The 27,713-nt window shown below is 51.0% G+C and overlaps 1 protein-coding gene across 3 annotated transcripts in view; it reads left to right on the top strand.

Annotated features, from left to right (window-relative positions):
- Positions 1-27,713, top strand: part of IQSEC3 (IQ motif and Sec7 domain ArfGEF 3) — a 135,362-nt gene that overhangs the window by 94,514 nt on the left and 13,135 nt on the right. For all 3 annotated transcript variants that reach the window (XM_074939171.1, XM_074939180.1, XM_074939189.1), the window contains 7 exons: positions 505-1,598; positions 6,087-6,248; positions 19,731-19,853; positions 20,990-21,156; positions 22,224-22,363; positions 23,248-23,373; positions 24,970-25,069. In XM_074939171.1, coding sequence (XP_074795272.1) covers positions 505-1,598; positions 6,087-6,248; positions 19,731-19,853; positions 20,990-21,156; positions 22,224-22,363; positions 23,248-23,373; positions 24,970-25,069 — 1,912 coding nt within the window. The remainder of the gene's footprint in view (positions 1-504; positions 1,599-6,086; positions 6,249-19,730; positions 19,854-20,989; positions 21,157-22,223; positions 22,364-23,247; positions 23,374-24,969; positions 25,070-27,713) is intronic.

Here is a 27,713-nt window from a genome sequence, read left to right as displayed (position 1 = left end):
CTGAGGGATGTAGAAGTGTTAATGGAGCTTTGGGAGGGTCGCACTGCTGGAGTGCTGTACTTGCATTGACAAGACTCAACTCCAAAGAATTTCAGAGGCTGGTGTCCTGTTCTCAGGGCAGCATTGTACACAGTTTACAGTGCCAGTGTCTTAGCTGGCTTTCCCAGGCCGTGGCCACGAGGAAGCTCATACTGCTGATGTTTTGCCAGGACACAGTGGTGAGGAAGCTCACACTGCGGACACCCCAGCTGGCATTCCCAAAGCACAGCTTTGAGGAAGCCCACACTGTCATTGCTCCAGCAGGCATGGCCAGGGCACTGCTGTGAGGGACCCCCTTCTGTTCCAATCCCGGCAGACATCCCCAGGGCAACACAGTGTGGAAAAAGGCTAATGGAGTATTAGCAGTGACACTCAGTGGGACCTCCAGCTAATCAGTGTATAAATTGGGGTCGTGGACAGCCTTCAAAAATCAATTAAAAAATCTTGTTTGTGTGTGTGTTTCAGATCGAAATGCTAGAGCACAAATACGGAGGGCACCTGGTCTCTCGCAGGGCAGCCTGCACCATCCAGACTGCCTTCCGCCAATACCAACTCAGCAAAAACTTTGAGAAGATCCGGAACTCCCTGCTGGAGAGCCGCATGCCCCGCCGAATCTCACTAAGAAAAGTCCGGGTCCAGAACTCTGAAAGCTTCTCTGCTGATAAAGCCCTGATGGAAGGATACAACTTTGTGGGCATCCCCTTGGTGAGATCCCCATCTTTGCCAGTCACCATCAGCGGGGCCTTGACTGAATTGGAGGACTCTTTCACAGAGCAGGTTCAGTCCCTGGCCAAGTCTATTGATGACGCCCTCAGTACATGGAGCCTGAAGACCATGTGTTCCCTTCAAGATGGCAGCTCATACCAGATCAGAGAGACCTTCAGCGCCAGCTCAGTGCAGCCAAACCAGGACTTGGAAGCTGAACTGAAAGAGCAAGAGAAGGAGGAGGGACTGCTGCCAGATACTTTGCCCAAGAGCAGCAGCACCCTCATGATGGCCTTCCGGGATGTCACGGTCCAGATTGACAACAAGAATATCTCAGTCTCATCTTCTACCTCTGTGTCCATGGCGAACTGTCTTGGCAGCAGTGCCCAGGCTGGGCTCTCTCAAGCTGCCAGAATTGAAGAAAGCCCAGGGGATGGGGAAAAGGAAGACAAAAAGTCCCAGGCTGCCCTGGAAGGGCTGCCGGACTCCAGGGTCCTCCAGAACAGTCACACCTTCACCGAGGTGAACGTTAACACCAATGGTTTGGGGGGAGGGGTGATGGAGCAAGGACAAATGGTGGTGCAGAAACTCCAGTTTGACTCGAACAATGAGACCGGGCAGGGCAAGGGCTCTGAGTCTGAAAATGCAGACAACTCAGAGCAGCTGAGCAGCAGCAGCACCTCCACGTCAGCCAAGTCGGCATCGGAGGTATCTTCTAAGGAAGCGCTGCAGGCCATGATTCTGAGCCTCCCGCGATACCACTGTGAGAATCCAGCCAGCTGCAAATCTCCCACACTTTCCACAGACACCATGAGGAAGCGGCTCTACCGCATTGGGCTGAACCTCTTTAACATGTAAGTGGCTAATGGGACTAAATCCTTTAATCTCACGTAGCTTTCTCCATTAATGACAACAAGAAGCTATAGAATGGTACTGGGCTAGATTCATCCCTAGTTGTAACTCGTTTATGTTCCAGGGTGCAACCTCCTGGGGACTAAACTCAGGTCCCCAGTCTACAGTGCAGGGGCTTTGCCCTGCGAGTAGTGAACATAGGTTCTCTGGTTGCTGTCCTGATACTCCACCATAGCTGGGGAGTGAACCTAAAACCCCATGGTTACTGTCCAGAGTGCTGAAGATTGAACCCTGGCCATTGGCCAGATGAAGGGATTGTCCAGCTGGGGATGGGACACAGGCCCCCTCTCATTAGTGACAACAGGGCACTCTTGGATTGGGGTTGTCCCCAAGCCCTGGTTACTCACTCTGAGGTTTTTCTGAATGAGAACTGAACCCAGGCCTTGTGTTTAGAGTGCCGAGAGCTTAACCAGCTCAGGGTGGGTGCTCCAGCTGCTGTTTTCCTTCAGTATTTTGGGGAGAATTTTTCACCTGACAGATCCAATTTAGTCATCACAATCTATCGCACAGCTCAGAATGATGCCCTGTGAAAAAAGCTGTCGGTGTGAAAGTAAAGGCAGAGCAGCCTAGAGATTTGAGTCAGAAGAGGTAACGTGGAAGGTCATGTACCTTGGATTTGCGGAAGGCGACTGAGGCTCTATGAGGAACTTTGGGTTTGCTCATTGCCTCTAGGTTAGACTCTCTTGACTGCAATGAACCCTGGGAAATACAGTTCTTTGCCCTTTCACAATTTGATCATGTCACTCTTCACTTTGGTATTCATTCCAGTCCCTGGATGATGACGTTAGCAGAATGATTTCTGAGGCAAGCCCAGGCTGCATACTAGGGGGAAATTTTGCACACACACATTAAGATGGGCCTTTTTACGGGGTACACGTAAGCCTGGATAGGAGACGAGTGAGTGATGCACGTGGATTGGATATGTGAATTATGAAGTCAGTGATTTGAGGACAAAGGGGTCTGGATAGGTGCTTTATAGAGATGGTCTCAGAGCACACCCACATCTTTTGGGTGTTTACCAGATAGGCTTGGGCCTGGTTCTGGATGGGCATTTTACCCTGAGACAGATTTGGGGGCACACACAGATGTGGGTGGACATTTTACCTGAGATGGGAATGGAACATGAACAAGTCTGAACATGTTCTATCAGAAAGAGGCTTGGGGTGTCCTCAGGCCTGGCTGGCAGTCGTGTGGAGACTGGAGCACAGAGAGGGCGAACACTGGAGGTGGGTTTGTGGCACACAGATCTGGTTACACAGGAGACAGGCTCAGGTCTGCCCAGTTGTTTTACAGAGACAGGCCTCAGGCCTGTTTGGGTCTGAACGGGTGTTTTATTGAAGATAGACTCAGTGCTCAGCTTTTTGCAAGCTAAATGTTTAAATATTCGTAGACATGCCTGGCAACTGTGCCTGCACCAATCTGTCTTCATCTGGCTCGAATTGTGTATGTAGCTGACATGAGCACTGAGCTGATGGTAACGCAGGGGCGTGAATGTTTTTTCCCTATGACTCCTGCAGTCAGGTTGGCTGATGCACACATAATGAATCAGCAGCTTGTTGACTGCTTTGATCTTCTTCCACTTGCTGACCCAGACTCACCACATCTCTTTGGTCTCTGTGTGACTGGAGTCATGTCAAATATGCATCATTCAGAACCAAATTCTCCTGGCCACGCCTTCCACCCTCTTGTGACCAGTCTCATGCCTGTCACCTGTTAGAGTCAGTTTTTTCGGAAAGACAGACATTTAGCTGGGGAGAGGAAAGGTGCCAGCTTGTCAGTCTGGGAGAGTGAAGTCTTCTGTTTATCCCCAGCACTTGTGCAGAAAGAGCAGCAGTAGGACAAGCTTCTTCTGCAGAGACACACCAGTGAGCCCCAAAGGGGTCTGTCTCTGGGGCTGAGAAGGCAGTTCAGGTCATATAGCCCATGCAGTCCGTAGCCTCCCTTCTGAGACTTCCAGCAAAGAGACCACTTGATTGGTATTTATAGTGATGTGGACACTGCCCACTAGAAACTAGACTGAGCGCAGCAAACCCATTTCATAGAGTGCCATTGAACAGTATTGATGTTTGGTCACCACTAGCCTGACTGAAAAGTGAAAGGCTCGACTGTCTATTAGCAATCTCGCTGTGCTATTTAGTCCCCATCTGAGTTTTCAGCAAGTGATATTGTGGATTGGAACTGGCCCCTGGGAACGTAGTGATTGCATTTATCCTGTGGCACACTCCACAGCGAAGGGGTGGAATTCCTGGACTGGAGAGTACCTTATGATGCAGTGTTGCTCTAAAAACTGTGTTTGTGTGTGGGCAGCTAGCTGCGTCGGTGGAGGGAAAGCAAGCAGGACTGTAGGAATCCCACAACACATACTGGCTACGCTTAGCTTCTCAGGGACAGAGGAGAATGCCAGGGGCCAAAGTCAGAAGTGATGTAAGTGGAGATGTAAGATACATAACGTGGATAAAATAAATGAAGGTAAGGGGCACAGAGCACAGTATTCAGTTGTGTGGCATTCAGTCACTGTGCTAGTTGAGAGTGCATCACACCTATTGGTATTTTATGGGGAACAAATTCTGCCCCTGGCAAAAGCAGGGGGAAAGCTCCTTTTTAGTTAAAGGGAGTCTTGAGTGTGTACATCATATTATCTTCTAGCTGCAGCCAAGGGAGTGTGGAAATGGCGAAATGTAAATTAAAGGGAGACAGGGGGTGAAGAGGGGTATTTTATTTTACATCTTCCTGTATTACTTTTCCTGCACCATCCTTCCCCCCAAGCCCCAACCTGTGCATCCATCCCCATGGTATGACAGTTCCATTCGCAGGCCACATTCAGCTCTCAGGTACACTGAGGTAAATCCAGAGTAATCCCACTGGCTTCAGTGGAATTACTCTGAATTTGCACCTGTAGCTGAGATCAGCCCCTGGCATTTGGGCATCTGCTGAGATGCTCCAGAAGTGCATTTGCGGGTGCACTTTCCAAACCCTTTCACTTCTGAATTTGAATTCTACACACACACACAACCCCTTGTGATGCTTGTGTTTGGTAGTGTTCTTTACACTGACTCTTCAGAGGTGACATACAAGCTTTGTGGGGTAGCACGGCAAGTGCATTTTGCCCGATGTACATGATGTGTTAAGTAGCGCTTAATAGGGTAAGTGAGCCTGGGTTTTTCGCTGGGGTATTTGACCGAACTCCCACGTGCATACTGAATGGGCTGAGTTGCTGTTTTTCCATTAGGATTATCACTTCATCAATTTTCAGCTCATTCTGTTCATGTAATTCCGTGGTATATTTCTGGTACATGCACTCTTGTATGCCCCATGGGGCACTCCTACAAGGGACAATGCACTGTCTGGAATGCTGTTCCATCCTGGGTACGGATGAGTTGTTTGCACAGTCCCTAATCACCCGGTAGATCTGAGCAGTGGAAGTCACGGAGGAATCAAGCACTCATGTGCTACTGTGTACTGTGCTGTTTCTCCCAGGAAGCTGCTTGTGCAAATTCATTCATTAAGCCTTTGCAAAATTCCCTGGTGGGCTAACGACAAATGGGACATTCTTGCCCCTTCACGAGGAAGTACCAACCACCCTGGATTGGAGAACCAGGAGGAATTTGGAAATCATCTCAGCGTTTGCTGATTCTCCTGTGCATCTGACTGACAGCCAGAGCGCGGTTTGCTAGAGCGCATCACAGGTGACAGCCTGCCAGAGGGGCATGGGAGTAGGGACAAAAGAGATACATGCAAACCTTCAGTACACCCCTGTGTGCCATGCATGCTCACACACACAAAGGGCCACATAGAAACCCAGAGGCACACACACAAACACACATGGGTGACACACGCATCGTGTATATTTGCCACAGAAACACACATGATCTCAGAGATGCTCATGCATACAAAGACACATGCAGAGGCGCACACAAACACCACACACTCAGGCACAAGCACTTGCAGAGTCACACACGTGCAACTCTCAGAGAGCTCCCTAAGCAGACAGAGACACAAACTTACTGACACAACACACACAGCTGCTCTGGGCTGGGGGCTGCAGGGAAGGTTATGGCCTGTTTAGGCTGTGTCCTCATAACTAGGTTCTCAGTGCATTCACAGTCTCTGTAGAGGCCCCAGTCTGAGTAGTCAAGGCTGCCCCACGGAGTGACACACAGCTGGACAGGTACCATGGATGCTTCTGTCCTTGTAATCAGAACCATTTTTACCCCCTTAACCTGTGACATGGCAGGGGCCGGGTGAGGCTCCCCCCCTGCAGGCTGGACGGATCCACTGCTGGCCTTGCCCCTACCCCACAACCAGGCCAGTCACTAGCATGCACATTAATGGGATGAATGTGGGGGAGGACTCCCCAAGGGGACTCCTTCCAGAGGCAATGGTTCCCCGAAGGGAGTGTCCGGCTCACCGTCCCTGTCCTTCTCTTCCAGAAATCCAGACAAAGGGATCCAGTTCCTGATCTCTCGGGGTTTCATCCCGGACACGCCCATCGGGGTGGCACATTTCCTGCTCCAGCGCAAGGGCCTCAGCCGCCAGATGATCGGGGAGTTCCTGGGCAACAGCAAGAAACAGTTCAACAGGGACGTCCTGGAGTAAGTGCAGAGACCCCTCCCCTCTCCCCCCAACTGCCCTCCCCTTCTGAGTGAGCGTGCGCTGCCCCCTTCCTAACTCCCTTTCAATAAGTGTGCTCTCCACTCTGTCTCTGTCTTCCTCTGCCTCTTCTAGGAGTGTCCCTGCCCCCCCACTCTGAAGGAATGTGCCCCCTGCACTGCCCCCCCACTCTGAGTGAGCGTACCTGCCCCTCCCCCTCCCCACCTTCCCCCCAGTTGTACCCCTGCCGGTGAGTGTGCTCCACCTTCTCCTTGTCCTGTCCCCCTACACATACTTTTCTGCATCATGAGGGGCTGCTGCAGCTCTGCTTTCTTTGGTGCTCCTGCAGCCGCTGTCCTGGCCTTTCAGCATCTCTTTCCCCAGAGCTCCTTCAGCCAGCTAGAACTAATGTAATAGCCCCCGGCCTGACAGAGTTCAGACTGGTGTGAATCAGCAGCCAGAACCGCCGGAGTCACTGCATTTATAGGTGTATAAAACTGGGGTGAGCAAGAGGGAGACCAGGCCCCACGGCTTCCTCAGGTGTTAAAGATCCTGTGGCACTCTGTGGAAGGTGATCGGGGTAACAAGGGGAGGAGAGGCACTGTCTTGTGGTTATGGGACAGGTTGGGGAGTTGGGAGAGCTGGTTCCATTCCTGGCTCTGTCACTGACCTGTGTCCAACCGTAAAATGGGGATAATAAATATGGGGGCCAAAGCTGTGGGGGGGGGTGAAGGGCTCGGAGACCCTTGCCTAGAAGACACTTAAGTAATGGGTTGTTACCACCTTTGCAATCCCCAAGGGCTGGCCAACAGTGCCATGTCATCTGCTTCCATGGGCTGAGATTCGCTCTCCGCACAGCGGCCTCCAGCGCCATTTCTGTTGGGTTCCCCAGCCCGCTCAGCCTGTCTCAGGCCCCCTTCTGCTCCTGTTCAGCTGCTGCCCTTGGTGGGTTGTTCTGCTAGGCTTCACTGGCCCTGATTCCTTCCTGGTCCTGCAAGTCAGAGCCCCTTCCATCAGCCCTGCACTTCAGGCTGGAGCTTGCTAGTGGCTTTTTGAGGCCCATACGTACTTCCCCAGCACCTGCCTCCAGCCAGTCCTGCCCTTCTCCCCACCATGGTCTGCAGGCAGGGGTGAAAGTCAGTTAGAGGACTTACCGGTACGCCGGAGTCCTGAGCAGGGGGCGTGGCCTCAACCGGAAGAGGCAGGGCCTTAAATCCCCAGGCCCTTTAAATCTTGATTTAAAGGGCCAGGGCTCCAGCTGCGGTAGTGGCGGCTGGGAGCCCGGGGCCCTTTAAATCACCCCTGAGCTACTAGCTGCAGAGGCAGCTGGGAGCCCTGGGGCTCGGGGGCGATTTAAAGGGCCCAGGGCTCCAGCTGCCGCTACTGCAGCAGAGCCCCGGGGCCTTTAAATAACTGAGGAGCCCTGGGGGCTCCTGGCTGCCACTGCTACCCCGGGGCTCTGGGCTCTAGCAGAGCTTTAAAGGGCCTGGGTCTCCGCTGTGGTAGCAGCTGCCGGAGTCCTGAGCCCTTTAAATCCCCGCCTGAGCCCTGCTGCCCGAGCCCTGGGGTAGCAGTGGCCGGGCTGCAACGGGGATTTAAAGGGCCCCGGGGCTCCAGCCGCCGCTACTGCCCCAGCCCTCTAAATGCCCGCCGGAGCCCCACCGCCGCTACCCCAGGGCTTTGGCAGCAGGGCTCCGGCGGGGATTTAAAGGGCCGGGGCAGTAGGGGTGGCTGGAGCTCTGGGGCTCTTTAAATCCCCGCCAGCGCCCCCCCACCCCCCACCCCTACCCCAGGGCTCGGGTAGTAGGGCTCAGGTGGGGATTTAAAGGGCTTGGGGCTACAGCCACCGCTACCGCCCGGGCCCTTTAAATCCCCTCCGGAGCCCCACCGCTGCTACCCCAGGGCTTTGGCAGCAGGGCTCTGGCGGGGATTTGAAGGGCCCCGGGAGGGTAGCGGGGGCTGGAGCTCCGGGGCCCTTTAAATCCCTGCCAGAGCCCCGCCACTGCCGCTACCCCAGGGCTCAGACAGCAGGGCTCTGGCGGGGATTTAAAGGGCCCCGGGAGGGAGTGGGGGCTGGAGCTCCGGGGCCCTTTAAATCCCTGATGGAGCCCCACCACTGCTGCTACCCCAGGGCTCGGGCAGCAGGGCTCAGGCGGGGATTTAAAGGGCCCCGGGGCAGTAGCGGCAGCTGGAGCTCTGCGGCCCTTTAAATCCCCACTGCAGCCCTGCCGCCGCTACCCCAGGGCTTTAAATTGCCCTCTCTGAAAGCCAGTCCTGGTATGGCGCACCAGCTCTTACCAGTACGCCGTACCGGGGCGTACCAGCTTACTTTCACCTCTGTCTGCAGGGCCATCGCTTACCTGCTGCCTCCTGACTTTGGGATGGGGAATGGGGACAGGAGGAGTCTTACCTGGTCTTCTGGCCCCTGTCTGAGAGGGCAGGCTTTCCTCCAAGACTGGCTTCTCTGTGGGTCCCAGGCTGTGTGCTGGTCTCCCTCCCTGGGCTTCCTTTACTGCCCAGCCCTGAAGGATCTATTCCCCGTCAGGTCACTCATGTAGGGGAGGGCGCCCTGTAGAGGCCTCTCCACCAGTAGAAGAAGTAGAACAGCCGCTGCTTGCATGCTGGCTCAGCACCTCTCTTGGACCACGACAAACACTGCCAGGGACAGAGCCAGAGCCAAACTCTCCTGAGAATCAAGGCAGCGAGAGCAGGAAGGGTTTGAGCCAGTGTGTCTGCTCAGCCCTGCTCCTCAGCAGCAGCCACCTCCAGGAGTACAGGAGCGACTTTCTGCTGTCTCGGAGCCTGATCCTGTGAGGTCGTCTCTGAAGTCAGTGGGAGACAAGATCACTCAGCACTGACTCTCCAGAGAAACTCAGCATGGGCCCTTAGCCATATATCCGTCAGCGCATGTCATAGCTCTCAGCTAGATCTTTCTTTCCATCGGGACAGAAGGTTTGTACTAAATATCTTGTTATAAATCAGAGATGGGCCTGAACCTGGAATGCGCCCCCTCCCCCATTCTCCCGAATGAGACACACTCAAATTCCACAGTTAGGGCCTGTGATGAACAGAGCTGAACTGGAAACCCAAATTCCCTTCCCCCCCATAACTTTGGGGAAGGAAGAGATGTCAAGTCAGGAGCCAAACTTGGGTCCAAATTTCAAGGCTTATCACTGCCATAAATGCCATGCTATATATCAGGATTATTTTATTGCCACAGGTGCTTGGCCATGTATCCTGCCTTTCAGTCTCATATACTGTGTGTGAATTGATCCAGCCGTAATTGAGGCACGTGGTCTCTCAAATCATTTCATGCTGAGTGCCACAATTAAAAGTAATTGCCTTTTTCCCCATCAGGCAATGTGTGGGCTGCATCTCCAGACAGAGCCTCTTTAAATCCAAGCCCATCTTCAGTGCAGAGAGAGGGGTTGTTCGATAGTAGTAGGCGGATAATTCCTGCTACCCCTAGGTTGTGCATCAGCCCCCACTGACAATGTTCTTATCTGTCTCTTGGGTAAACAAATGATGTGCTAGCATTCAGTGAGAAAGGTTCCTACAACAGAGCCTGTGCCATGCATCCCAGTGTAAATACGATGTAGACGCCAAGTCATTATTACTGCGCATGTCAGTAGAGCTGTGAGTGCATGTGCGTTCTGGAGTGTTAATGTACCTGAGCACCATCCCCACCACACATGGCACTCCAAAGAATCTTTCAGCCATAGGTCTCAAAGCATTTAACAAAGGTGAAGGAGAATCATTGGGTCCATTTTACAGATGGACAGAAGTTCTGTGACTTGCTATCACAGGGCAAATGCACCCCGTTCCCCTTTGGGGTGGGGTAAGGGCATTGTGGCCCCACAGTGAAGTCCACCCAGCTACCCTTATCCTCAGGGCAGTAAGACCTAATGGCCAAAGTCTCTACAGTCGCCCTTCTTCACAGGGCCATGTGACCTAGTGGCCATAGTCACTGAGGCTTCCCTCTCCCTCAGGGTGATCTGGCCCAATGGCCAGCGTAAATAAGGCAGCCTTCCTCTGCAGGGCTGTGCGGCCTAGTGGCTGGTCAGGGGAGTGGGCCGCCACCCAGGGGTGAGTGGTGTCTGGGGTAGTGTAACCTGAGCCCTTCCTACTCCACCGGGTCTCAGCCCAGTGCCCTGACACTTGCCACTGAGTCAGCGGGGATCCAACCGCAACACACTGACATCCCGAACAACAACTAGTCCCCCTGGGCTACTTCCTACCCTGTCCCTGATACCATGGTCTGGGCATCTCCGGGATGTCCAGGTTTCTTGGCCTGTGCGACTCTAACCCCTTTGGGGCATTCTTGGGTACCTGAGTATCCGCTTGGGTCTTGGTGCCTCTGGCTTCTGCAGTCTGGGGCTTCAGCAGCTCCCAGGCTGGAGCCTGTAAAGTGCATCCTCCCTCCTCAGCAGTCAGCCCTGACTGAGCTGAGTTGCTCCCTTTTATAGTCTTGCTCCAATTGGAGTATGTCCAGCAAGGGTGAGGGGCGGGGTTTCCTCTGCCCAGAGTGTGTGTTTAACCCCTTCTTGGCCAGTTTGGGGCACGTGCACCCTGTCACACTTGCCCAAGATCACTCAGGCCTGATTGCCCTTTCACCAGTGTAAATCGGAAGCATTTCCTTTCAAGTTAATAGTTACACTGGCATTAATTAGAGAAGAATTGGCCCACTGAATCTATGGCAGAACCCATCTCCGATGTCTTAGTCCCATGCCCTATCCACACTTAGTGTATTAACACAACATCAGAGCGCCAGTGTCTCTAGTCCCATCAGCAGAGTAGTGTCCTCGTATGTTAGTGTATCAGCCTATGTGCATTGATTGGTGTGTTTAATGTCTCCAGCCTGCCCAAGTATAGGCTGACCAGACAGCAAGTGTGAAAAGTCGGGATGGGGGTGGGGAGGTAATAGGACCCTATATAAGAAAAAGACCCCAAAATCGGGACTGTCCCTATAAAATCGAGACATCTGGTCACGCTACCCAGATATGCTCTGTCTGCGGTGCACAGTGCTGCCAGCAGGACTAGCGCTCTCCCTCCTTCTCTCAGCTGCACAAGTAGCCACATTATCACAAGTGCTTGGGTGGCAGCACTGTGTACCCCTGACAGAGCATATCTGGATGGGCGATAGACCCATGCAGTGAGCACAACTGAGAGCGCGGGGGTGACAGCTGCGCATACAAATTACAGACGTGAGTCTGAGAATCCCGCCCTCCGTTGTTGCAAAGTCATTTCAATTATTTATGAGATTTACTGTGTTAATTCAGCTGTAGTTTAATATGAAAAGCAACTCAAAACTCATGTTGGAAATGTGAGCTGTAAGCTTTCTTCTTATCACAGCCCAGTTCAATTAACCAAACCAGATTAATAAATAATAGGACAGCCTTTAAAACAGCTGTGAAAGTCTCCAGCCTCCCTCGTGCACTCAAGTGCTGAGCAGCATGGCGCAGGTCACAAACTACTGGCTCAGCATTGGTATCTTTACTCAGGAGACTCCTGTTGGATTCCAAGGACACTTTGGGCTATTAAAGGCCGCCGCTCAGGCAGATGGGCAAGTGACCTGCCATCTGTTTCTTTTGTCATTTAACAGAGTTAATAATTGCACCAATATTTTTGCACCGTCCTTTAAAAATGTGACCTCTTTAATTCATGCTTAGTGAGTGGATGTGGATGCAGACAAGAGGAATGTACTGTGTAGATCACAAAGTGTGTTAAATATCCAGGGATGTAAAGATCTTTAGCACAAGGTTTGGCCAGTTTGGTAAATTATTCCCCACTACCCCCAAATCAGGATTTCCAAGCCCCTGCTATCCTTGAATAATACTTCCCCCTCCCCCCCATCTAATTTCATCTCACCCAATGAAATCTACAATCATCAGCATGGTAGCTGGGTACTCTGTGGTATTTGAACACATTATGGGTTGTATTGTCAAAAGTGCCTTTGAAAGTCACTAGGACTGTGCTCCTAAGGGCTTATCTATACAGGGGAGTTTACCAGCATCTTGTGCACTTTTGAAAATCCCATCCTATTTCTTCATTCCCTGTTCACCCAATAAAACCTTCCAGTGCAAGAACTCCACCCTCTGGCCCACACATCTCCCACTGGATCCTATTTCCACGGCTCCTACAGTCAGCCAAGCAGACTCAGTAGACAGCCAGATGTGACCCATTCTCTGCCACCCTCATGGACTGCAGAGCCAGCCCAAAGTATGAGGATTGAGTGACAGTCCCAGCCTGCGTGGCCACTAGACCGCTGATCTGATTCCTAAGCGGTTTTTAGGATGTCTGCATATCACATATTCCACACATGCTATCAGACAGATCACATAGCTGTGTGGGAAGGGGACCAAGTAAAAAACATCAGCATTCACAGTATTGCGCAATGTTCTCATTCTTGCCTTCATCTCTTTCTCCAGCCATTCTTTCTTCTGTGCTTTCTTAGTTTGATGCTTGCTTGCTGCTGTTCTCATTCCTTTATCCATTCTTTCATGCTCTCTCTCTCTTTTTACTGACATTCATCCTTTCATGCTGTCTTTTTGTTTGCCTTCATTCATTCTTTCATGCCCTCTTTCTTCCTTCCCCCTGTTTTTGTCTCAGGAATTTCATACATTCCTGGTTCGTTCATGAGCCAGTTCTTGTGACCCGTGCCATGAATGAAGCTGGCAGTGCTGCTGGGGCTGGATTGCTCACACTCTGGGTCACAGGATCCTGGGAAGGTCAGAGCGGCTGTCCTGATTCATTTGTTTCCAAAGGAGGAACGTAGGAGACGTTGCGGTGAATAAGGGCAGGTCACCGTTAGAATGTAACCGCTGGGTTTGTTCTGACGCATTCTCCTTGCGGGCGTGCTGCTGTTCTCACTGTCAGACACATGTTGCCTTCCCTTTCTCTAATGGGCAGCGAGGCAGAGAGGAGCTCCTCTTGGGAGATGGAAATTCACAACCAGAAGCATGAGGAGGCAGCTCTCAGTGAAGGAAGCCAGTTTGCTATTTCACCCATTAAACTGTCCTTGGATTGGCACAGGAGGCTTCCTGGCTACTCCCAAAACAACCGCACTCATCAAGGAGTTAGCATCCCCTGTTGAGGGGCCCCAGGAGATTTGCATTACAAAAGGATTTGAGCAGGGGCTGTGCAAAAGCTTCTACACCAGAGGTGAGACCATGGATTTAGTTCAGCTACAGATTGATAATGAGGGGATAGGGAGAGACGTTTGCCTAGTGCTGCCAACTGTGTGCAATATCCCCAGTAAGATCTGAGTTATGCAGGAGGGAGCTGTGCATGCCACTGCCTCCCTAGTGCAAGGAGAGCCAGGTGTGCAGTACACCTTCGGGAGGGGAAGGAGACATGTACACAATGCAGATCACATGTGACATGTACTTGTGCACAGCCCAGCTTCTGCTCCTGCTAGGGCGCCCAGGATAGGAAGATTGTGCAGCAACCTTGTACGCAGCACACTCTCATGTCACGAGGTCTATAGGCCTGGCAGAACACCCCTCAAGTAAGCAGAGCCGTGCATGTATTTGCAGCCCCCCTTGTGTGAGGAGAGCGGTCTGCACTGGGGAGTCTGTTCTGTGCAAAAAGGACTGTATACACAGTGCAGCTTCTCCTGTGGGAAATGGGCAGTAAGGTAGAAAAGCTGGCAGGCTGTGCCATGCACTTCTCATACCAGGAGGGCTGGTGTGTATGAAGTAGTGTCTCCCTACCAAGTGAGTTGGCATGCACGCTGCAGCCACTTGAGCCCTGGGAGGGCTAGCGTGCATGGCACAGCCGCCCTTGTGCAAGGAGAGCCATGCGCACGGCGCCATGTTCCCGTGTGGAGCCGCTGGCATGCGCAGTGCAGCTGGCCTCATGTGAGTTGAGCTCTTCTCTTCCAGCTGGTCCTGAAGTTCTCTTTCTTTTTTGGGGGGAGAGGAATGTTATTTATTAATATCTTTGAGTCTTGGGTTTTAAGAGTTTCCACCTGGCTGCCTCTCCTCACCTCCCTCCCTGAGCCTGGGCTGTGAGTTCATTACCGATGCTTTTAGTTGCAGCCCAGCTCCCGCTGTATTGTCACCTGAGCAGAAAAGCTTTAAAATAGGTCATTGTGCTTGGCTGAGCTGATGCGAGCCCCACACAGTACAGCTGCTTCTTGCCTTCTCAGAACTCTTTCACCACGAGTCTCCATCGCCACGATTAGTCCTGTGCTAAATGCCTCGCGGCACAATCATCGCTGGCATGATGCCTCAACACACGTTTTGCTATCAGTGGGCGATGTGCCTCTGGGCATACTACCTGTGGGCATGAAGCCCAAGGAGACGCAGCTTGGAATGTACTAACAGTGAAAAATGATCCCATTGGGTGCCAGGCCCAGATCCCATCCCCAAGGAATGCTAGGCTTCTGGACTCGGATCCCCAGGGGATGCCAAGTGCCTGCATTTTGAGCTCTCTGTTGTCCCAGGTTGTTGGGAGCGCCTTGAATCAAAATACCAATCCTCATTTTTGAGGGACGCAGCTATCAACTTAAATGCTCAGTAGTGACCAGACTCCCAAAGTCCTGTCCCAGTGTGCACTGGGCTCACTGCAGAGCTGGATGGACTCTGAGAACAGTCTTTCGTCACTTGTCCCACAGTGCTGGCTGGTCAGGAATCTGGAGGGGACCTGCTCAGACAGTTACACTGCCCTCTGCTTCCCTGCCTCTCAGTCCATCTGATTGCACGGTCGTAGCCATCTGTGGCACAGTGGTGCTTGTATGCAACAATGAGCAGGCCTTCTTCAGTTATGGCACATGGAAGAGCTGTGTGATCCTTGACATGGATGCAGGAGCCCACTCTCAGAGAACCTCCCCCCGTCTTACTTCTGCTAGTGCAGCCAGCTCTGGGGAGAGGCAGTTTCATTGAGCTGGAGGCTGAGGAGATTCTATCACTCTTGCAGAGCTTGTGGCTACAGATCCGCTGGCCAAGCTCAGCTTCCACAATCCCTGCCTCTTTTGGAAAGAAGTGACCCTCCTTCCTGGAGTCCCCTGAGAAGTACTATAGACTTGAGTGTCAGTGAACAATTGTTACAGTTTGTACCTTATAAAGACCGTAGAGAACCTTTAAAATGCTGCCGGCACCTAAGGAAATCTGCCAGACAAATGGAGTGCAAGCCCAGCGGAAATGGCTAAACCAGATTTCCTCACTCCTTTGCCATTTCTACTAGCTCCGCATTTCCCAACATGTGGGGCATGCTCCTCTGGGCGTGGGACAAATGACTATACGGGGGCAGCTTTGATTTTATGGAGAAAAATCAAGTCTGCAGCTGCTACATCTGTGAAGAAAACCTTCAAAACAAGGAATGCGTGTAAGAAAGGAAAGGAAGTGTCACATGTAGCTCACCTTACCTGATCACTCTCGTTACAGTGTGTATGGTAACACCCATTGTTTCATGTTCTCTGTGTATATAAAATCTCCCCACTGTATTTTCCACTGCATGCATCCGATGAAGTGAGCTGTAACTCATGAAAGCTTATGGTCAAATAAATTTGTTAGTCTCTAAGGTGCCACAAGTACTCCTTTTCTTTTTGCGGATACAGACTAGCACGGCTGCTACTCTGAAACCTGTCATTATGCAAGGCACTGAATTTAGCCGTATGGAGTGGAAATCCATTAACTTCTTGAAAAAACTCGTACAGATACAGACAGACATCATCTTCCTTTCCAAATGCAAACAGATGGACATCATACCAAAAGGACTGAAGGTGAAAAATCCATTACAATCTCACACAGACAGATTGTGCCACACACTCTCAAAGAAACTGCGGAACCACCTGATCAACATCCTCTACAGCAAACAGGGAAAGATTAAGAATGAGCTCTCAAAACTGGATACTCTCATAAAAAACCAACTTTCCACACAAACTTCCTTGTGGCTGGACTTTACAAAAACTAGACAAGCCATTTACAACACACACTTTGCTTCTCTACAAAAGAAAAAGGACACTAAACTGTCTAAACTACTACATGCCACAAGGGGCCACAGCAGTGGTTCCCTCAACCCGCCCAGCAATATTGTTAATCTGTCCAGCTATACTCTTAGCCCAGCAGAAGAATCTGTCCTATCTCGGGGCCTCTCCTTCTGCCCCTCCACCCCCACGAACATGATACAGTTCTGTGGTGACCTAGAATCCTATTTTCAACGTCTCCGACTCAAGGAATATTTCCAACACACCTCTGAACAACATACTAACCCACAGGAACCCTCCTACCAACACTACAAAAAGAAGGATTCTGGGTGGACTCCTCCTGAAGGTCAAAACAACAGACTGGACTTCTACATAGAGTGCTTCCGCCAACATGCATGGGCTGAAATTGTGGAAAAGCAGCATCACTTGCCCGATAACCTCAGCCATGCAGAACACAATGCCATCCACAGCCTCAGGAACAACTCTGACATCATAATCAAAAAGGCTGACAAAGGAGGTGCTGTCGTCATCATGAATAGGTCGGAATATGAACAACAGGCTGCTCGGCAGCTCTCTAACTCCACATTCTACAAGCCATTACCCTCTGATCCCACTGAGGGTTACCAAAAGGAACTACACCATCTGCTCAAGAAACTCCCTGAAAAAGCCCAAGAACAAATCCACACAGACACAACCCTAGAACCCCAACCAGGGGTATTCTATCTGCTACCCAAGCTCCATAAACCTGGAAATCCTGGATGCCCCATCATCTCAGGCTTTGGCACCCTGACAGCAGGATTGTCTGGCTATGTAGACTCCCTCCTCAGGCCCTACGCTACCAGCACTCCCAGCTGTCTTCGAGACACCACTGACTTCCTGAGGAAACTACAATCTATCAGTGATCTTCCTGAAAACACCATCCTAGCCACTATGGATGTAGAAGCCCTCTACACCAACATTCCATACAAAGATGGACTACAAGCCGTCAGGAACAGTATCCCCGATAATGTCACGGCAAACCCGGTGACTGAACTTTGTGACTTTGTCCTCACCCATAAACTATTTCACATTTGGGGACAATGTATACCTTCAGATCAGCGGCACTGCTATGGGTACTTGCATGGCCCCACAGTATGCCAACATTTTTATGGCTAACTTAGAACAACGCTTCCTCAGCTCTTGTCCCCTAATGCCCCTACTCTACTTGTGCTACATTGATGACATCTTCATCATCTGGACCTATGGAAAAGAAGCCCTTGAGGAATTCCACCATGATTTCAACAATTTTCATCCCACCATCAACCTCAGCCTGGACCAGTCCACTATATGCCTCCAGCTTTCATCCAGACCACACCACACGATCCATTGTCTACAGCCAAGCTCTACGATACAACCGCATTTGCTCCAACCCCTCAGACAGAGACAAACACCTACAAGATCTCTATCAAGCATTCTTACAACTACAGTACCCACCTGCTGAAGTGAAGAAACAGATTGACAGAGCCAGAACAGTACCCAGAAGTTACCTACTACAGGACAGGCCCAACAAAGAAAATAACAGAATGCCACTAGCCATCACCTTCAGCCCCCAACTAAAACCTCTCTAGCGCATCATCAAGGATCTACAACCTATCCTGAAGGAGGACCCATCATTCTCACAGATCTTGGGAGACAGGCCAGTCCTTGCTTACAGACAGCCCCCCAACCTGAAGCAAATATTCACCAGCAACTACACACCACACAACAAAACCACTAACCCAGGAACCTATCCTTGCAACAAAGCCCTTTGCCAACTGTGTCCACATATCTATTCAGGGGACACCATCATAGGGCCTAATCACATCAGTCTCACTATCAGAGGCTCGTTCACCTGCACAGCTACCAATGTGATATATGCCATCATGTGCCAACAATGCCCCTCTGCCATGTACATTGGCCAAACCGGACAGTCTCTATGTAAAAGAATAAATGGACACATATCAGACGTCAAGAATTATAGCAGTCAAAAACCAGTCAGAGAACACTTCAGTCTCCCTGGTCACTCGATTACAGACCTAAAAGTCGCAATTCTTCAACAAAAAAACTTCAAAAACAGACTCCGAGAGACTGCTGAATTGGAATTAATTTTCAAACTGGACACCATTACATTAGGCTTGAATAAAGACTGGGAGTGGGTGTGTCATTACACAAAGTAAAACGATTTCCCCATGTTTATTTACCCCCCTACTGTTCCTCACATGTTCTTGTCAACTGCTGGAAATGGCCCATCTTGATTATCACTACAAAAGAGTTTTTGTTTTTTTTTCTCTCCTGCTGGTAATAGCTCACCTTACCTGATCACTCTCGTTACAGTGTGTATGGTAACACCCATTGTTTCATGTTCTCTGTGTATATAAAATCTCCCCACAGTATTTTCCACTGCATGCATCCGATGAAGTGAGCTGCAGCTCACAAAAGCTTATGCTCAAATAAATTTGTTAGTCTCTAAGGTGCCACAAGTACTCCTTTTCTTTTTGTGAATACAGACTAGTACGGCTGCTACTCTGAAACCTGTCATGCTGAAGTGTGTAAAGCAGCCTTTCGCAAAGTGTGTGGAGAAGGGGTGTGAAGGAATAGCCAGTAGGGAGCAAGAGACGTACAATTATGATGTGCAGACTTTAACCCCAACATGGCAGAGTTGCAGGGAGGGGGGGTGCAGCTGGTCTCATTTGCCTGAAGGGAGCTCAGCTTTCACTAGTTTGGAGCCAAAGTAGAGAGGAAGTAAGGCAGAGCGGGGTGTTTCTTTCCACAGCATCCTAGACACTGGCAACAAGAGTTATCACTGGGGCTCAGTCCGTGCTTAATTTGTGCAAGGGCTGAGCCCCGGCACCTCTCGGCTTGGCAGTTCATAGCCCTGGCACCTCTGGGCTTGGCAGTTCATAGCACCGGCACCTCTGGGCTTGCTACATCAGTTATGAAAGTAAAAAAATTGCTTGAGCCCCGGAACCTCTTTCATTGCAAATTAAGCACTGGGCTTAGTGCAGGGAAACAATGCACTGGAAGAGCTTTTTATTTTTAAATGTTACATCTGCAGAGGTGGCTGCTACCATGAACCTGCTAATGATTAACCAGAGGAAAACTTCTCCCGCTCAGGGCCTGAATGAGGAGGTGTGAGGAAGATATGGATGGTAAGGGGGATGGATGCATGAATGAATGGTGATAGATGTGCATGCAGAGCCAACGGGATGAATTGCTGGTGTATAAGAGAGGGATGGATGAGTGGACAGGTTATGGATGGATTGGAGGGGGTGAGTAGGAGGAGGAGTGGCAGTGAGTGAATGTATTGGGTCACTGCACGGGTCAGCGTGTGAGCAATGGGCAGACGACAGGAAACAGATGAAGAAATAAATACACGGCTGTTCATAGGAATTACTCACATGCTGCAGAATCCATAGGAAGCTCTGCTGGTGTCACTGTCTGCCTTGGTAGGTTGCTTAATGAGCCCACCCTGTGTCACTTCAGAGAGAGCGTTATTGTAGGCTTGGTGCTGAAGGAATTTGTGTTCCTCGCCCCTTAGCTGTGTGGTGGACGAGATGGACTTCTCGGGCATGGAGCTGGATGAAGCTTTGCGGAAATTCCAAGCCCACATCCGTGTGCAGGGAGAGGCTCAGAAGGTGGAACGGCTAATTGAGGCCTTCAGGTAGGAGAGCCGTCACTGCAGTGCGCCCGCGCAGCCCTGCTGGCTGTGAGACACCGACTGTTTACACTGAGGAAAATAAGAACCGGGACGTGGGGGTGGCAGGAAGTAGGCAAAGTAAAGGAGTGACTGGAGCGAGAGTGTTGTGTGCAGTGTTGTTGTAGCCTTGCTGGTCCCAGGATACTAGAGAGACAAGGTGGGTGCGGGAATATCTTCCATTGGACCAGCTTCTGTTGGTGAGAGAGACCAAGCTTCTGAGCTACACAGAGCTCTTCTTCAGGTCTGGGAAAGGCATGCAGCGTGTCACAGCTAAATACAAGGTGGAACAGATTGTTTAGCATAAGGAGTTAACACGGGTTGCAAGAGACCATTCAGGTGAAGTGGGTGGCTAACATTTCTGCAGCTGTAGGACAAAGGAGAGAGAGTGACAGAGCTAAACCTCTCTTTGAAGGAAGGGTAAATCCTGAGGCAGGCTAACAGGTAAAATCCCATCTGTCCTGCTGGCACAGAGATGTCTGTCTCGCAGGAACTCAGTGGTATCCATGGTGCAGAGTGGGAAATCCCTTGGGGGCCTGAGGCAGTTACAGGTTTCTAGGACTGCACAGCATCCTGGGGCCAGAGTCAGATGGTCCCTTACATGGCTGTGCAGGGTGGAGAGCACACAAGGAACCTCCCCACCTCTGTGTGCAAGACCCACACAAGGAGCAGCCATAATGACACTGCTCTTTCAGCACTTACCTGTGGGTACTGTGCCCCAAAAGAGGGAAGTAGGAGGTGGACCCAGGGCTTCACCCCCGCCCCTGCACCAGCCACGTGTAGGGGAGCAGGGTACACCAGCCCGTGGAGCCCCTCTGGGACACAGTTGCTCCCTGAGCTCCCTGTGAGTCAGTAGAGCTGATCCTTAGATGGCACAATTTGCCCTTGCTGGGTAAGTTGTGCCTTGGGAGAACAGCCAGATACTCCCAGTTTGTGTGAGATGAAGGCAAGTGTGGTTGTAAAGGAGTGATTTGGTCCTTCGTGCTGAGGTCTAGTTGAGGGGGAGCAGTCTGGGCCTCGCTAAGTGCACATCTGGGGTAGACTGGCCTTTGATTTCCACTCTGGGGTCTCCATGGTATGTCTGGGCATCCCTCCCACTACAGCCAGCGGTACTGTATGTGTAACCCGGACGTGGTCCAGCAGTTCCATAACCCGGACACCATTTTCATCCTGGCCTTCGCGATCATCCTCCTCAACACGGACATGTACAGCCCCAACATCAAACCCGACAGGAAGATGATGCTGGAGGACTTCATCCGGAACCTGAGAGGTGAGGGTGCTGCACCAGGTAGGCATAACTCCTGCTGCTCCAGATTCTGTGTGTGCTAGGGCTGAAGCCAAAGACAAACTGAAGCTTCTGTAACCAGGGCTGCTGCTCTCTGTGAATCATAGTGGCAGAAGCTTGTGATGGAAAAGACCTGTTGGGTCCTAGCTAGTCCATCACCCAGTGGATCAGTGCAGAATTGTCCTCTACAGTATATTCTCCAGCAATATGTCCAGCCCATTTTTAAAAGCCTCAAGGGGTGGGGTTTCCACCACTTTTCTTGAGAGATATTTACACAATTTAATAGATATCACAGTTCAGAAGTTTTCTCTGATATTGAAATTTTCCTTTGCTTGATTTCATCCTAGTTACATCCTGTTGGATCTCCCGGAACACCTCCTTTCCCATCTTGGTGCTTCAAATATTTGGACAGGATTTCTGGATAGCCTAAATCTCCCCTTCCTTAATTCCATGCTATTCCTCTAACTGTCTATCCAGAGCGCTCTCCTCCTTGCTATCCACACCTGCCTTCTCTTATCTTGGGTCTCACTTTAGTTGTCATCTAACCACGATCCACATACACATCACCTCTTAATCTTGAAGGGAAGTGGTTGAAGCCCCACTGCTGGGGACACTTACAACTAGACCAGACCAAGCAACTAGTAAAGGTACAATTGAGCCACAATCCTGCATTGGCAGGGGAATGGGCTGGATCTCCTAATAGGCCTCTTCCATCTCTAAAGTTGATGGTTATATGAAATCAGTGCCCGGTTTTATTGCTGAGTGGCCCAAGATCTATAAATATGAAAGTGTGACTATAAAATGGCAGGGAACATGTGGAAAGAAGCCAGCATGCAAAGCAGTGGAATAACGAAATCCTTTGCATTCTCCTGATTATATCATTATATCAGCAGAGAAGGCAGTATATTATACCAAGAGATTATTGCTTCCTCCCCATCTCCCCCACACTGCCTAGACACACTGTGTAAAGAAGGCAGTCGGTGCATGCTGAGGACTGTCAGCTCTTTCCTTGCTCTCTGCCTAGCCTGCTCTACATTCTCTGTGCTTTGCAGGGGTGGACGACGGCGCTGACATTCCCCGGGAGCTGGTTGTGGGGATCTATGAGAGGATCCAACAGAAAGAGCTCAAATCCAATGAGGATCATGTGACCTATGTCACCAAGGTGGAGAAATCCATAGTAGGGATGAAAACAGTGAGTTCTTAACCTCTGCTCTATTCTTCTCACCTCTACTTCCTCACTCCTGCCATCTCCTCTCATCTCCTCCTCTGTCCCGCCTTCTGTTGCAGCTGCAGCCTTCCTTCTCCATTCACCTCTTTCCCATAGTCCTTTCTTTCTCTCCTTCCACTCCCTTCTGTCCTTTAACATTTGCTCCCTTTTCTTGGATTCCCCTCTTTCTTGCAATCTCATTCTTTCTTAATGGTTCTGGAGCTCCCTTAGCCAGAATTTGTCTTAGCTGGTGCACTCATCCTCTAGCCAAGAGTCTTATCACGGGCCCTGCCTGCTGACACCTCAGAGATACACCGCAGTGCTTCAGACTCTCTTTCAGGTTTTGTGAAGACATAGGAAAGGAAAGGAAAAGTCTGATAGAAAGCGATCTCAGCCAGCTCTCCCAGGAGCTCCTTGAGGAGTGCAAGGGTTAGGAGAACACCAGTGGTTTCCTTGGCCAGGACTAATGAGTAACGCAAAAACACACCATTGACCTCAACTGTGTGAAATAATCTCCAGAAGGGCCAGAAAGTTACAAACCCACAGCTGGGGTGATGGCAGGATGCTGAAGAGGGTAAGCAGCCACCCATGATCTCTGTAAGCCAGACGTGGTGATCTGTTTCAATAATAAGAGGGCTTCCAGTGACTGCCTGCCCCACCACTCCATCGGGTTCCTCAGAGTCAAAGGGTGCAGGCCAGTTCTTGCTGTGGCACATGGGGAAAGTGATGGTGAGGAGAAGGACGCAGGTGGGCAGAGCTGGCCCATGCCACTGCGCGAAGGTTTGAGTAGCTAGAGGTGACACTGAATCGTTTGGGTTGGGAGGGCAGTGAGAACATGTCCCACTTAACTTCTCTCTTGGGCCTTGCAGGTTCTGTCTGTGCCCCATCGCCGGCTGGTCTGCTGCAGCCGACTTTACGAGGTGACGGATGTGAATAAAATGCAGAAGCAGGCTGCTCACCAGAGGGAAGTGTTCCTCTTCAACGACCTACTGGTGGTGAGCATGCTCTGGGATGTTAGGCAGGAGAGTGTGCCAAAGGAGGAGCTGGAGATGTTGTGAAAGTCAAAAGTATAACTGGGTTCAAAAAAGAACTAGATAAGTTGATGGATGATAGGCCCATCAAGGGTGATTAGCCACGATGGTCAGGGACCACGCAACCCCATGCTCTGGGTGTCCCTAAACCTCTAACTGCCAGAAGCTGGGACTGGATAGCAGGGGATGGATCACTCAGTAATTGTCCTGTTCTGTTTATTCCCTGTTGAAGTATCTGGCACTGGCCACTATTGGGAGAAAGGATACTGGACTAGATGGACCATTGGTCTGACCCAGCATGGCCGTTCTTATATCAAAGGAGCTTCTGAATTCTTTGGGAAATACTGTCAAAATGGTACAGCAGGAAGGGGGACAGGCTGCTGGCAAAACTAGGCCATGGCAACCCCTAACCTCACATAAGAAGAGGCCACAGAATCCCGCCTCCCATTGTAAGAAGATGCCATGGCATCCCCCATGGTAAAACGGGGCAATAGCACCTAAAGGAATCTCCAACCCTTCAGTAAGTCATGTCCCATGGTGGTTCTGTGTCCCGTTAACAATCAAAGCAAGGTCAGTACTTTCCACAGTAACTCCATTCCTCTCAGTGAAGCTCAGTTCTTTATCTGTCCGTGCCGAGGCAGGCAGAGCTCCCCTGCTGTCTAAATCCTTCCTGACGAACACTGCCTAGCCACTGCCGTCCACCACTGCCGCATTCAGTGTAGATTATTCATTATTCACATAGTGACACAGATGTCCATGGCACTTTAAAAACACATTCCCTACCCCAGAGCTTTTAGTCTAATTTAAGCAGACACCAGGCAAACACTGAACAATCAGGAGCAAGACTGGGAGCAGAAAGGGTGGGAGAAAAGTGAAGCGCTAGAAGCCTAGTGGTAAGAAATGAGTTTTCAGGAGTGATTTGAAGGTGGATTGGGAAGATGGTTGTTCCAATATCGGCTCAGGCTGTGCCTGTCCCTTGCATATGTACATAAGGGGGGAAAGGCTCCTTGTATGCTCACCCCCCATTGTACTCCCCATACAGGAGCTTGACGGTACGGACTGCTCCCTACTAGTGTCCCCTGGGGCACTAGCCAACGGAAAGGGGGCAGGAAGCAGATGCAAGACAATGGCCAGATGTGCAGGGGAGAATGTGCTATGTCTTCTAAGGGGCAATGCAGCATGCACACTTACCCTGTATCCCGGGCACTCTGGAAGGCATGTTGTGGATGGCTCTATAATACCCTCTATGCTAGCCCATGCCTTCAATGGCATGCTCTGGCCCACAAGGGAGGGAGTGACTAAAGTCTGCTTGCAAAGTTGCAAATGGGAGAGTGTCAAAGAGAGGCCATCTAAGGAGCGAGGTCCGGAGCTTTGTGTACATAAGTGCAGCGTGCAGAGTGTCATGACAGGGAAATCACTAGACAAAGAGCCTATGGGTTACCATTCATCACGCTGATGCTGCGTTAGCAGAGCTTTTCTGGAGCACACTCGAAGCATTTTGCACTGTTCATGCCTCATTCTTTCCCAGTGCCCTTAGCTGCTGATGTTTCTCTTTGACAGATCCTCAAGCTTTGCCCCAAGAAGAAAAGCTCCTCGACCTACACATTTTGCAAGTCAGTTGGCTTGTTGGGGATGCAGTTCCATCTCTTTGAGAATGAATGTAAGTCTGCTGTGGGCTGGCACCCTGGAGGGGATAGGCAGGTGGAGCTGGAGGGAAGGTCCCTGCTTCTGGAACCTCCAGCTGGAAAGGCTTCCATCAGCAGGGATTTGAGCATGTTGCCTACACTGGGGGCTGAATTATTGCTGTATGGGGGCAGTGGGTCCGGGAGAAGTTGCTCCTACCCGCTATCCCTCTCATTGCACCTGCACAGGAGGCAGCTAGAATGTGTCTGCTTGCTCCCCCTGAGCACAAGAGGAGTACGGCTCACTCTGCAGCAGAGGGGGGTGCAGCCGGCTGGACTGGCGGTATGGCCAGGACCACACACATAGCAAGCACCAGATGGCGACCGTACCAGATGGAGCGCACTCTTCGCAAGTGCGGCTGCAGAGCTTGTCCCCCCCACAGGTGTCATGCCTCCGGCTCTGCCTTCCACCCCACTGTTGTTCAGGTGCTGTGCCTCCTTCCACCACCCCAGAGGCACCAAGACATAAAACAGCTGCTGGAATGGCAACCACAAAAGCGTGGCACGAGGCCAAACCTCATCGGCTTGACCTTGATGGTCTGGGAATGGAGCCATTATTTGTCATTATTTAGACTGGTTCTGTGGAGGAGGAGTGCCAGAAACCCTCAGCCTAACTGAGGGTGCCGGGTTCAGCGTGGGAGGAGATGGCAGCATTTGCACAAGCTGCTGCTGTTGCTCATTGATACTCGTGGGTACCTGTGTTGAGTATGCCATGGAGAAGGGAGATGATGATAATACTTAGCCCATCCTCAGCGCTCTTTGCAGACACTATTTCACCCTCACAGCACCCCTGCGAGATTGGTATGGGTACTATGACTTACATCCCCCTTGTACACATAGGGTGGTTGAGGCTGAGAGGTTAAGTGGCCCAAGGTCACAGAGGGGTGTCACTGTCAGAGCGGGGACAGTGAATTTAGAATTTATTCATGTTAGTTACAATAGTGCCTAGGGACCAACCAAGAATGGGGCCTCATCATGCTAGGCTGGGCAAACACAGAGCAGATGGTCCCTGCCCCCAAAGAACTTACAATGTCAATAGACAAGACGGACCCAGGGATGGGGAAGGGGTAGAACACACAAGCCGAGCGAACAATGGGATGATGGCAAAGGGCACGTTAGTGCCACAATTGTTTGTTTATTTGGGTGGGTTTCGTTAGGAGGGGGATCAGCTAAATGGAAAGAGAAAGGAAGGGAGAGTGATGGGGATGGGAGAGAAGAGGGTGAGAGGGGCAGATGCAGAGTGAAGCTGAGGGGAAGAGATCTTGAAGGAGGGGCAGAGTGGAGCGAACAGCCACTCAGCACAGGGCAGAGAAAGTCCAGTTAAAACTGTAGAAAATTCTCTGAATGTCTGGAGGTCCCTGCTTTGGCTGCTTCTGCAGCTCCCCTACTGGCTGGAGACTGGAGTCTCTGGCTGGTTCCTTTCTGCATCCACTTTCGTTCTCAGAACACTGGCCCTCATCTCTCTATGCGCTTTCTGCTCCCTTTGCATCTCCCCTGCCACATGCCCTATAATGCCTTCCATTGGGTGTGAAAAAAATGAGTCTATCTGGGTTAGGGTGGCCACTCATGCATTTCCTGAATATGGGACAGCAGTGGTGTGACTCCGGCCTGGCCAGCAGGACCTCGCACACACCATGCGTGCAAGTTCATGTCAGCAGAGGAAGAGCGTGCTCTTCAAAATGGCATCCCTTGTCCAATACTGTCCCCATCCAGTTTTGTCTCAGTACTGGAGGAAAAACCACTGAAAAATAGGCCTGTCTGTTTTAAAGCTGGATGAATGGAGTGTGTCTCCCTGTGTCCTACTTCTTCTCTCTGCACAGTGGGATCACCTCTCAGTGTAGGTGGTGGCCCTTTCTGTCTGGGACAGAGAGCAGGCTATGACCCTTGTATACCCATGTCTCCTTCCCTGCCATGCCCCCTGCTGGCTAGGACAGAGACCTAGAGTGAATTCCTGGCCCTACCAGAGTCCATGGGAGTTTTGCAATTGACTTCAATGGTGCCAGGATTTGTTGTGTCTCCTGCTGGGTGAGAGAAAGATTTGTTGCCTGAATGTAAGCCCTTTGCTCCTATTCCAACCAAGTGCCCTACTGTCATGTCTCAGTGCTGAGGGTTCCCAGAACACATGGAACATATCAGAAGCGTTACAGTTACTATTCTCAGTGCTGGAGTTTCCTGCATGCTGTGCTGGTATTTAGTGGGGTTATTGCAGTGGTATGTCAGTGCTGGAGGTTGCTGGCCTCTGCACTGTACTGTAGTATTTGTGCTTGCACCATATTGTGCAGAGTTACTTTTTTGCCGTGCTGTGATCTACAGAGGAAATGCAATCACATGGCAGTGGTGGCAAATACCAGTTACATAGTACTGTTGTGACTGCAAGGGAGGTGCGGCAGTTGTGTCTCGGCGCTGCAGGTGACAGGTCCTGTGCTGCACGATGAGACAATCCCTTGTACAGTCACAGCTCCTATGCTATAGGACAGCATAGGCTCTGTGACCCGAACAGTGCAGGTTCCCAGATGCTGCCCTGTGCTATAGTACGACGATGCACTGCATCTGTGCATCAGTGCTAGAAAGTCTTGAATGTCGTTCTGTAGTGGGAGTGATGCAGCCACATCTCAAGCAAGG

Source organism: Natator depressus, chromosome 1, assembly GCF_965152275.1.
Source record: "Natator depressus isolate rNatDep1 chromosome 1, rNatDep2.hap1, whole genome shotgun sequence".
NCBI lineage: Eukaryota > Metazoa > Chordata > Testudines > Cheloniidae > Natator > Natator depressus.
This window is presented reverse-complemented; position numbering and strand designations above follow the sequence as displayed.